At 37.2% G+C, this 12,708-nt stretch overlaps 1 protein-coding gene across 3 annotated transcripts in view; it reads right to left on the bottom strand.

Annotated features, from left to right (window-relative positions):
- blo (bloated) overlaps positions 1 to 12,708 on the bottom strand; it is a 251,200-nt gene that overhangs the window by 183,767 nt on the left and 54,725 nt on the right. For all 3 annotated transcript variants that reach the window (XM_012294357.2, XM_012294356.2, XM_076531388.1), the window contains one exon: positions 4,327 to 7,835. In XM_012294357.2, coding sequence (XP_012149747.2) covers positions 4,327 to 7,835 — 3,509 coding nt within the window. The remainder of the gene's footprint in view (positions 1 to 4,326; positions 7,836 to 12,708) is intronic.

The raw sequence follows: 12,708 nt of genomic DNA, 5'->3' as shown, positions 1-12,708 counted from the left end.
GAATGTTCGTTACTGCCGGAACTTAGCGAGCCGTTGTTTCAGGTAAATGTAAGACCCTTAGAAACCGGAAGCATTCGATAATTGGGATCTCATACCGTTCTCGAGTGCACGGTTGCGTCATGCCTAACTGTACCCAAGCTGGTGGAAAGTATCCGCACCGGTAGATACTATACGCGAGGATCGCACTCCTCCGCCCACGCGGTAGAAAACGTTTTCCGGCGCGTTTGTCACGGGAACATTGTGTGGAAACCTAGCCACGCGTTTGCCGCAACCTTAGCCACGTTTTCGTATGCTTCCTCGAATGGTTCGCTAACCACAGTGAAACTAAACATACGATACAACCTTATTATTGCCTGACCGCAACAAAACACCATGAACGTTAAATTAGATCGTATAGTTGGAAATACAGTTGTTACGATGCGTTCTCGTGTACGATTATCTGTCGTTTGCATTAGGCAAGATATCGAGATATACAGGATGCCCCAAGATTTTTTCATAAAATTTTATTAGCATAAGGTAAATGTCCTTGTGATCAAACGATTAAGGAAGCAATTAAGGTAATTGCAATTTCTTTTGTATATGTAAAATTATAACATTTACAGAAACGGTGAAGTTTTTGTTTTTTGATAAAATAATAGGACTCGACATTTGTGCGAAAAACAGTTTTAAGAAGGTTCTTGCAATCATTATTATATTCACTACAAATACTTCATTAATACTGCGAATATGTTAGTTTATGTCACTAAGTTAATACTTTGAATTACGTATATCACAAATTATTATTTAAACCAGTCATTTTGACTGGTTGTTGGTTCTAGTAGTAATTATTTTAAATAACACATAATCTGTTCCTTCGTCCGTTAAATGATGAATAACATATTGATAATCTAATGTCTATGGGTTTCTTAACAACATGTTTCTTCAGAAAAGGTGGATATAGATAGATGTGCCAGTACTTACACCTACATATACATCCGACAAATATACGCAAACATCTGTGACTATATAATTTCGCGCTATAATTGTACATAAACCGTACACGTACACGGTTTGTCATTAAGATTCGAACTTCCTAAAAAGGTTAGAGAAAAATCTCATCCACCATTTATTCCGCATCATCAATAGAAGAAACGAGACGAGAGTCATCAAATCTGAGAACGTCATTTCCTCGTATCTCTGTTTCATAATATATCAAAGCGAAACGAAATAAAATACTTCGTTTCGTCACATGGCGGTTCGTTTTGCATGAGACGGAAGAAAAAAAAAGAAACGTTGATTCCCTTAGTCGTCGTCTAATTCAATCGAAGCGCCATTACGATCGCCGCTAATGTCTTCTGGCGAGCGAGAACTGGCAAGATGGTGAAGCAATCGGTCGTCCATAAAATCGTCGACTCGACTATCTAATCTACCAGAGGTGGCGACTAGCAACGATAATTGTTTCACGCCGTTTTACAAGTTTCGCTGTGGCGGAGAAACGATCGACCGGCACACCAGGGAATCGTTTTCTTCCAGTTGATTTCGCAAACCAGGATACGTAAACGTACGTATCGACGTTCTTGCTCCGAAAGGAAAGATTAACGGCTGCACGCAGATCGTCGATGAAAAAGAGGTAACAATGGTAAACGCGGTGAGAGACACCGATAAAATCCATTTGCATGGTCTCACGGTGGGTGGAAAGGTGTTCTTGCGAAACGCGTGGCCAGGTTTCGCGATCGGAACAGGTGGTTCTTTCAGCGAATTAGCGGCGTAGCCTGAATTTTCAATGGTCCACGATTAATGATCTTGTTCGTGTGTTCGACCACCATGCTGTTGCCTTCAGATTTTTATCGGAACCTTTTTACCCGACCGCGTAATGCGTTTTTCGTGTCCGATGTAATCCACGCTAGACCGATTCTCATTACGTCCTTTTATTATGCATTGTATCGGTTCGCCAGGTGCAGCTGTAACGTAATTGCGTAACACTTAATAACCGCGAAAGGCTACCTTTCGTAGCTGGAAGGTTGGCAAGATTTTATGAAACATTTCACTATAGTTCTTTGTAATAAATGTGGACCGATAGTGATCAGATGGGTGTTTACTTGTCGACTTTAACCCTTTATTAGTGAATATATTGGGTGAGACTATTAATATGACGACTTCAATGATTTTGTTGCCCACCTCATGTTCAAAATTTGACTGATCACAAAGATTATAGAATAATTGATATTTTAAAGTATGTTTTACGTCTTCGACATGTGTTTGTAAATAAATTTACATTATCGTTATAAGTATATGCTTTATGATAATAAAGAACGAAAAATGTTAATTGAATTATGTATAAATTTGCAGGGTATGATTGATAGAATACTTTTTCAATATTAATAATTGAATTTTACATTAAAATTTAATTTGTGAATTTCATTACTAGAATAAAATGCTTCAAAACAAATGATTATGCAGTATGATTTTTAGATTAAAGTGTTACAATTACTAATCTTTTATTGAAATTATCATCTAATATTTTTGTTATCATTTTTATTATTACAATTGATTCAAAGAATATATACAATTTATTAAAACACATTGTATTTGTAAAATTAGATATTCCAAAGCAACAATATAATGTGAATAAGTGATACTAATGCAAGTAATAAATAAGTATATTCGGTGATCGGTTTTAATTTTTAAACATAATTATTATCCAAATAATAATAACAAAGAGAAAAAGAAAAAAATTTCATTTAAGAATAAAGGGTAAAAAAATGTCGGAAAAGGTCATCTTTTTTAAACGTTTAAGTAGTATAATTTAAATGTTATAATTAAATAAATTTATGGGCAATAGTGTCAATTCATACAGTTTATAATCGTAAAACAAATTCAGTTATTAAGATGTAGTCAGAATCAAGAATGACCATAAGTGTTAACTTAGTTAATAAATAACTTGGAAGAATTGCACTTGGAGTCAAGTGTAAATTCAGTGACAGTAATGTTTCTAATCCTCATGTGAAAGAATTTGTATACAAATTTATCATTCAGGATAAACATTTGTTTGCATAAGTAAGTCGTCATTAAATATTTGATGTCCTTAAAATTAAAAGCGCATTGAGAACCCCACGCATCGGAGAGACATTTCATGTGTTATTGAGGAAACATCATTTAAACAATCGTAAGAAGTCCCATTCATGGTAATCCACGACGATTGGATAAACCCGAGGATCGTGGTTGTAAAAGAATTTTATAAAGCTATATTTTATACGACCGTTCTGAGTTATCTATCTTAACTAACACACGGTAATTTCGATTCTTTAAAACGCAGCATTAAAGATATCTCCAGCGCTGCTATGAAGTACATTACAGTAAGTTGAAGATTATTATTGAATCTTTGTTGCTAGTTATTGCAAATATTAAATAAGTCCTGCAAAATGAGCAGAAAATAAGAAGTGTCTTACGAGTTTCAAATTATGGGTTATATGACTTTAATGATATGCGACTAAATAGTGAAACGACATAAGAAGACTTTTTGCAATAATATGTAGGCAAACATTTCTGTTAACTGTGCAATTCGCTCAATTTACTATACAGGATATCACATAATTATTAATTGATTTGAATAAAACTTTATATGTTATGTTATTCGGGGAAAATAATTTGCATTTTCACAATTTTGTTAAGGGAAGTATATGGCTATTAAACTTATACCATTCAACTTTTAAGTCAAATATCTCTTCTGCATTTTATACTTTAAGAAATATATGCAGTGTAAGTATAGATATACAGAGCGGCCGTAAATTAAAGTATGAAGTAAAGACGAAAAAAGAGATAAATGAAAGTAGGACAACACATCGTGTTCAGGTTTGGTTTGAAGCAATAATTTATGCTTAAAGAGTACGAAGAAATGCCCTTATTCTCCCTTAAAGCTATTCATCGTTTATTTCGAATGAATAGAAGCACTTTAAATTTCAACTTACAATCGAAAACTAATGTTTGCATCGTATTGCACTCATGAAGGCTTTAGCTACTTATTTTCTCAAAAATCGTGTCATCGCTCGAATTACATGCTTACTCCCCTTTTTACAATTTTACGATCTTTCTATATTTCACATTAAATCCAAGTATATTCTAACGTGGCATTTTATTTATATGTATCCAAAGAAAACAAGTAAATTTTATCAAATTCAGAGGATAAATCATATAAACTGAATTGTATTCAGTTATGCTAACTAAACTTTTAAGAGTAGATGCGTTAGAAATGAAGCGAACTTAGTATTTCTGCTTCATTACAATTTATTCTAATAAAGCGAATTTAAAAGTTCGATGACCAGTGTATTAAATAATGAAAATTCCTACCTGATTGATGTCGCTGCCCAAATCTCGTGCGCTTTTCGCGCTTCTCAGCTGATCGCCGCGGTACTCCCTGTACCTCATCGTCACCTCATCATCCGTGAGGGCGCCGCTACTGCTGTTCCTCGCGTTCTTCTTGTTCTTCTCTTCCTTCGCTTTCTTCTCTTTCTTACTGAACAGCTGTTTCACCTTGCTCATGGTACCACTTTTCTTCGCCGCCTTCTTCTCGTACTTTTTATCGGCCCCGGAAGGCGGTTTCGCGGTCACCAGTGGTGATTTGGACATGTCGTTCGAATATTTTTCGTACTTCCGCTGCTCGGACGGAGTAAGATTCATGTTTCTATCAGTGTGTTTTCGTTCGTTTTTGATGAATTGCCTAGTGACGAAGCCCTCGTCCTCGGACTCCATTTGTTCTCTTCGATCGACCTCTTGCGAGTCGCGCCTATAATCGTTCTCGATCCCAGAATCTGCCAGACGATCCTTACGATCGGAATCGCTTAATCGAGTTTCGCGATGCCGACGCTCGATGTGCGTCCTCGTTTCTTGCCTGGTGTGTCTCGATTTGCCACCTTCATGGTAGGCCCTGGGTGGTCTGGGTGGGCTTTCGTCAAAGGGCTCCAATCTGTTAACGGTTGTCTTCGCTCTAGTGCTGTCTCTCGCGTCGGAGTCATCGAAATAGTCCAATCGATTGCGTGATCGTCGCAGAGGTTTCTTCGGGTCTTCGTCCTGCTTTCGATGTTCTTTTCGGAGTGTACGCAAACTCTCGTCGTACCGAGTTTCGCAACGAATCGAGTCTCTGGCTGTGGTGTCAGAGTCGTAACGACTTGAATTGTAACCGCCACGATCGGTGCGTATCCTGGGTGGAGAGCTGTCGTAATCATCGTGTATCGGGTGCTTGCTGCTGGTGTATCGTTGCGTTGTGCGCGTCTCCTTGTAATATTTGGACTCCAATTGGCTACTGGTCAATTGCGATATGTCGGTGTCATAATCGTCGTTTGGACCTTCCCGCAAACTGTCTAAGTGCCGTTTCGCGAACGGTGGCGATCTCTCTTTTCGGCCGTTCATCGCAGGACTGGTGAGATGAGGTCGATGTACGTCCCTCGCGTTCACGTAGTCCGCGTGACTGGTCAGATTCTCGTGAGACCTAGTCGTGTACTCGCTCCTCAGCGCTCTCACGCGCGCATTTTCACCGACCTCATCCAGACGCTGCGTTGACTTGCTCATTCCGCGTATCGATTCGAAATTTTTCTTTTTCGGCAGATAAGGGTCTCTAGGTCGGATCTCGCGATCCAGAAAATCGTCGCTCTTCGAAAATTTCCTCTCGGTGCTTAACTTTTTTGCTATTATCGGTGACGAGAGGATGTCGTTGTTCCTAGATTCGTCGCGGAAACGATGAACGACTGCGTTCCCATCTGTATGAAGGGTGGTCGATTTATAGGGACTCGTTGAACTTCTAGTAGCTGGGTATCGTTCTTCGGGGCTGGTCCTGCTCCTGTCGCTAAGAAACGGTTTAAAATCGTCCGCGTATCCTTGGTGCGTTCGCGTCTCTACGATGTACTTGTCCCCGTACTTGTCCGTTCTGGTCTCCACCTTGTAACCGTCTCTCGGCTTCGTGTCAATGTAACCATCCGACGGGATTTTGTTCGTGATCTTTTTCTCGTAGCCATACACCTTGCCGTTGTCCTCGTGTATTTCCTTTTCGAAGATGTATTTCTCTCCGTTGCTGTTCGTGCGTGTCTCCGTGATGTAAGTGTCCGTGTAACGTTTCGGCGAAGCGACGCGATTCGGCGTAACCGGAGACGGAACGATTGGCTTATCGATGATCTCGTGTTCGGAGGACTTCTTAATCGGCACGTTCGCGCTGTTCTTCGCCGCGAACATCTCGTCGGCAAGTAGCCTCGACTTGATCCTGGACTCGAGGAGGTCGCGCCTGGCGCTCAGTTCGGACGTCTTGTTCGATATCCCGGACTGTGTTTGTCTGGTCGAGAATTCGTTGTTATCTCGTTGTCTGGCGTCTGTGCCGTCTGCTCTGCCTCTACCAGAAGCATCGACGAACACCGTCGACGTGTACTTTTCCGGTTTGTCGTAAAGACGTCGATCGATTTCGTCGAACTCGTGACGCCGTTTCGCGTCCGCATTCCTGGCCGCGTAGTCCTGCGTTCCAGCGTAATGACCGGTAAATCGAGCAGACGCATTTTTTCTTTCTTCCTCGTACCTGGATTTGAACGTGTTGATTTCGTTGTTGCGCCTCAGATCACTGCTGTAGGAGTAATCGGTCCTGCGATACTCCTTCTCCGCGGGGCTGTTCTCGCGCGACGAATCCTTTCTCTCGAGACCTAGTCCCTCGTCGCTGTCCGAATGACTTCTCTGCGCCTTCTTCTTATCGGTCTGCACCTGAGCGTAAATCACATTAGTCTGCGGGGGCGGTGGACTGCAAGAGGACTCGTTGGGTCTGGTGTACGAGAACGGTCGATTGTTGTTATGGCCGAATCCGGGCCCGGGCGAGACCATCGTTCTGGTCAGTTGTGGTGGGGGCGAGCGATCGGTGGATAATCGGTGAATCATCTTGTGTATCGTTGACTCTTCGCCGCGTTGCTGGAGATCGTATCGGCTGCTGTGCAGCATGCTACTCGTACCGACCTTGTCTACTTCGTCGAGCCCGGTGTCCTTTGCCGGTGAAGGGGTATGCCGGCCTACCTTCTCCTCTTTCCTTTGTTCCTCTTCCCCGCCTCTGATCTTGTTATCGTCCTCTAGCTCGATAGGTATGCGTCTCACGATTCCCTTGTTCTCCTTCCTGGCCGATATCGATCCCTTGCCAACGTTCACTTCCGTCTCTTCGTACTTCCCTCTCGTCTCTGTCCGTTCTATCACCTTTTCGACATCGGTTTCCTCCTGCTTCGACTTCTTCGTCTCCGGTCTGCTGTTCTTCTCGCCAAAGTAGAACGGCTGTTGATCGACGTGTGGCGACGCCTCGATGATAGGGGACAGTGGTTTTTTAGCACGACTACTGCCAAGATGCGATCCTTCGCTCTCGCTGCCGCTCCTCTTGCGATGCGATCGCGCCGAGCTACCCGCGTCGCTCACGCTACGACCGACCGGCTTTCTCTTTCTCTCTAGTTTTGGTGAGAAGAACCTCGCCAACGAACCTTTCAGTTTTTTCGTGTTCGCATCGCTCGCACTCCGCTCCAGTGACTTCTTCTTTTTTAAGTTTGGTGTCTCGACGAAGTCCGCGCTCGTCGTGGCACCGATTTCCTCGCTCCTGCGTCTTACATCGAGTGGCAGTTCGGGCCTTTTCTTGTTACGGCGAGCCGGCAACGTGCTAAATCGACCTGGCAATCGTCTGTTGTCGTGGGCGATGCAGTGAAGGCTGCCCGCTTGTTGAAGCACCAGGGCCGCCTCCTGTGCTAGGTCTTCCTTGCTCCTAGATGCTATACTTTCTTTGTGGACAGGGGTGGCGATCAACCTGCCTTCTCCATCTCCTACCAGAGCCGCAGTCACGCGGGGTGGTTCGCGTTCTGCAACAATCACGTGATTTATCATTTCAATCGGAGTTTGGACTATAACGCTCGATTTCGCTCTGACGAAAACAACTAGAATGATATTGTGATGCCTTTGGAGGCAACGTAAACTATCTATGTGTGGAAACAAAAGTAAGGCTTTGTTTTTACATTGGGAAATTGAATTTAACCTTTTGCACTCCAAAACAGACTTATACTCATCATTCGTTTCAATACGATAATTTGATATACATTCTTTTAAATTAAATTTGTAGTGTCATTCGTAACATATCAAGGGTGTTATCTTTGATGCGTCGCACGATTTTTCAACCATTTGCAGCTATTTGATGAAGAAATATATCTACCTGATAATAAAAAATTCAGACTCATAAACACATAATCTTAAAAAGTTGATTTTTGTATTCCTAGATTTAATAATTGAGATATTCGTAACTTCGCATGCTTGTAAATTTGAAATTTCTCGAAGTTTTACATATCAGTTCTGAAAATTTTTATCTGACTATTTTTAAATTTCTAAATATTATAATTTAAAAATTAGGATCAACGTTTAATTTAGCGCTGCTGGAATTTTATTACTAGATTACGAGTTTATAATAACTTAAAGCTTTGGCATTTTAATGTTAAGCGTACAGTTCTTGTTAAGTACATTCATAAAAATCGCGTTAAAAATCCCCTTAAGGTCTTCAAAGAAGTCTCCTAAAAGTACGGAGCGAAAGGTAGTACATAGAAAGTATCCAGACTGTGAGATTAATTAAAATTTATTTAGCAATAAATTGGTTAATATCAAGCCGTAAGGTTTTTGTGATTCGTAAAGGATGAATTTTAGCGATCGTCGAATATTGTTACGTTAAGAGGGAAGTTCTTGGCGGATTACGAAAATCAGGAATAACGAGCTAAGGCTTTGGCTATACGAAGAAACTAACGCGTTACTCAGCAATCTTGTCTGCTCATTCTCCCTCGTATTAACCTTCGCGGTAAATCGTTCAGGCATTAACTGTCATTTTTAACGCTCGTGCGGCAGTAATTTCCGACGAGCCCGCTTCCATCTAATTGCCGCGCGATTATAGTCGCGCTAAGGATGGAAAGGAGCAATTATCATTCATTCAATCTGACACTATCAATCTATTAAGAAGCTACTAATGTTGCCCGAATTTCAGCTTGGTCTGTTCAAACGATAATCGTTAGGCCCAATTAACTTCGAGCCAACCGATGTTCTTTCTACTCAACGTAGATCAGGGCACGGACAAAAAGAGTCGTTGATAAAAGAAAAAACGCGAAAAGAACTCGAACTAATTCGTGCCCTTCAAAGGACTGCTTATTAACGACAAAAAGAGAAAACGAAATATAAACATGTGCAGAAATCATTTTAATCGTGAACCGACAAAACCACAGAATATGCGGGATATTTCAAAAAAGGATGATTCTATATAGAAATAATAAACTTCAATTATGGTATAAATCAGCGATGGCTGTGAGAGCATGGTGCCTAAACGTGCAAGTGGTGTAGAGTCTCAAGTATTGGGAATTAATAATTCACTAAAACTCAATTAACTTCGCTAATTAATTTCACAATTTTTAAATTTATTATTTTCTAAATTTGAAGTTTAAATATAATTTGTTAATTTAGAAATTTGAGAATATTTAATTTTTATGTTTTTAAACTTTGTTAATTGTTGGATCCCTAAATTTGAAATATTTATATTGAAGATTAAACAATTTTACACTTATGTATCTTTATAGTTCTAAGTTACCAAATTCCTAAATTTCTTCATTTGAAATTTCTGATATAAAACGTTAATAAATAAACATCTATAGAATAAATACAGTGTTCCAAAACATAACATTTCGCCGGAAAATTACGTTAAATATTTGTTTATTATATAAAATTGCACAGAAATAGAATATTTCTGTATTTCTGTTTTATTATAAATAAAATGTTCAATATTTCTTTCGCATATACATTAATATACATCATATTGTATACATTAAATGTGTATCTACTCTATTTTCTATTTAACTCAAATTCTATTAACTCAAATATCCATAATTTTTTCTAATTGTCAATGTTAATGAAAAATTGCGATTATGTTTTTTAATATTTTTCAAAGAACGCATACTCTGTTTGTCGAATCAGCGTGAAATTATTTAATATCGGCACAAAATAGTTTCATTCGGAGTTATATTATTTATATTTGGTCGCTGTGTATAATGACACGCTCCTTTTCCAGGTACCTGGCAAAAACCGTAGAAGCATCGAGTTTTAACGAACGAATTAGGGGATTGCAGAATTTTAATTGGACGGCCGAAAAACAACGTCCATTAGTAGACGAGAATATAAGAAGCACGACTGACGGGATTCTATCGTCGATAATGACAAAATAAAAAAAAATATATATATAAGAATTCCACAGCGAGCAACCACATTATTGGATTTGTAAATTAGCGATTTATGTTAAGCAGGCCGGACTGGTTGTTAGGAGTTAATCATCAAGTTTAATCAGGACTAGTAGCTTTTATTAAAATGCATTTATAAAATAACTGATCTGACAGAAAAATATCTTACTGGGTAGTTATTTTCACAGTTTTATTCATTTTGTAATCGCAAATATTTCTTGTTACATTCTTCTTTTGAGAGTTTAACTTTTCCTGATATTATTTCTTCAATTTTCATGTTTTTTTTCAGTATGTCAAATCAGGTTTTCTCCAACAAAAACATCATTTTGAAATTTCAAAACACTGCTATAAACTCTCAGTTAGAAAGAGTTCACTCAAATTTCACTCTCTTTTAAAAAGTAAATCTCACTCTCATTCACATCTTCACTCTTTTTTAAAATTGATCAAAGTAAGTTTTATTATGTAGGAAATGTAGGTAATATAATTGCACTGAGGCCATTTTCCCATACTTGTCTATACCATTTCGCAAGAATTTGTTGCGATTCGGAAATTGAAATTTCATCAAAGTGATTTAATAAAAGATAATACTGTGTGTAATTTAATCCACACTTCGTATCACGTGTTGCGCGTACAACGCAAGCGAGGCCAATCATTCGATGCTCTCAACAAATATCATGTACCAGTGACCTTTTCCATAATCGTGCACCTTCCAAGAGTTGAAGTACGTTTCTTGGTAGAAGTTAATTGACGTGCTAACGACGAGATCACTTTTACGAGATCCACACCATGCATCCGGTAATCGAAGAAAATTCATATTTTCGTGTACAGCGAATTACAAAGACATTTGTACTCGTTTCATTAGTTACTAATCATGCATAATATCGGTTTCACAAGATGTACATTAATAATTTTTTGTAAATTATGATACGCATAAGAAAAGCTATGAAATATATTCATTCAAGTAAATAATTTTCCTTTTATCAAGAAATGTACTATTTTTATCTATAAACGTTAATTAGTCGTAAACTATTTGTTGTGTAAAAAAATGGTTCCAAGACGTATTGATTGATTTTTCCAATGTAATTTCATTGTTATTATCATATTTATTTTATTATTTTCATATTATTTTTTTATGACTATTTGTACTGTTTTTCATTTTATTTAGATATAACTTTTGATATGAATAGACAGTTGATATGAATGTGTGGCACATGATATACTTTTTCATAAACGGAATATTGTATAACATCAATATTGTATAAAGAGTAATAGATCATGTTGAAAAATCCTTAATATAAACGGTAATTTAGTTGCAGTTTCGCAAAGTGATACTAGCACATTCATTTGTACCTATATTTAGTTTTATATTGCTAATAAAAATTATTTTTAACAAATGATAGAATAGCAATGAACGAAAACAATAATATTATTTTAAAGATCAAATTTTCAACACAACTTAAATAAATTAGATTTACAAACAGGTAAATATTAAATTTAGGAACAATAAATGTTATTACATCAAGATAAAGAGATTTTAATTGAAAATACATGTATGATATATTGTAATTGAATAACCAGTGTTTATTTTAACAGGTTAAATATTTTACTGTCTTGTTACCAGTTAATTTCTAATAATTGTTGTAGCATAATAATGGCTTCGATGTTATTCAATGAAGAGTTCTATCATATTTTATAGTATGCATATATTTCTTAAATCAATTTTATGACTAAACATCTGAAGGTTACACAAAATTATAGTTTCATGAAGCAAATCATTTAAATAACTTCTTCTGAATTTCGATAATAATTTATCATAGTTCTTGTTAAAAGACTATATTTTTATGTCTTGATGTGATTTTAATTCTGAACGAATGAGGAAAGAATAATAATTAACTTAAAGTTCCTTGTTTATTAAATTTCAATTCCAAGAAATTTATCGAGGAAAAAATTCTTTTACACTTTTACTATATTCAAATTAATAGAAGTATGAATATACAACGCAAGAAATATTTACTAAAAAGAAATGCAAAGTTAAAATGTTTACAAGTGTTATCTATAAACAATTACTGCTAAAGCTAAATTCTGTTTCAAAGCAGTTTACTTTGTCTTTTTTGCATAATTAGATAGTATTCAGGTACATGATTTATTTAAGTATAGAAAAAGACAAATACTATTAGTTAGGTTAAATATTTATTCATCCTAAGAATATTTCAGAATTCAATTCATATCTTTAAATTGATATTGATATTTTTCAATTAATATTTTTCAATGATCGAGGTTCTACTAGAATTATTTTTAATTCTGATCAAGTTTGTACTTTGTTTGATTTTTCAGACTAATGTTAATAGGCATAGTTTTATGCTAAATATTGATATTGCATTAGTCTTCCGCTAAATATTGCCCGTGAAATGTATTGAATTAAAGCATACTATTAGAAACGATCCGATTCTGTCTCGTCATCACACATTAAACATAT

This window comes from Megachile rotundata, chromosome 4 (genome assembly GCF_050947335.1).
Source record: "Megachile rotundata isolate GNS110a chromosome 4, iyMegRotu1, whole genome shotgun sequence".
NCBI lineage: Eukaryota > Metazoa > Arthropoda > Insecta > Hymenoptera > Megachilidae > Megachile > Megachile rotundata.
Note: the sequence above shows the minus strand (reverse complement) of the source record. Positions and strands in the feature narration are given on the sequence as shown.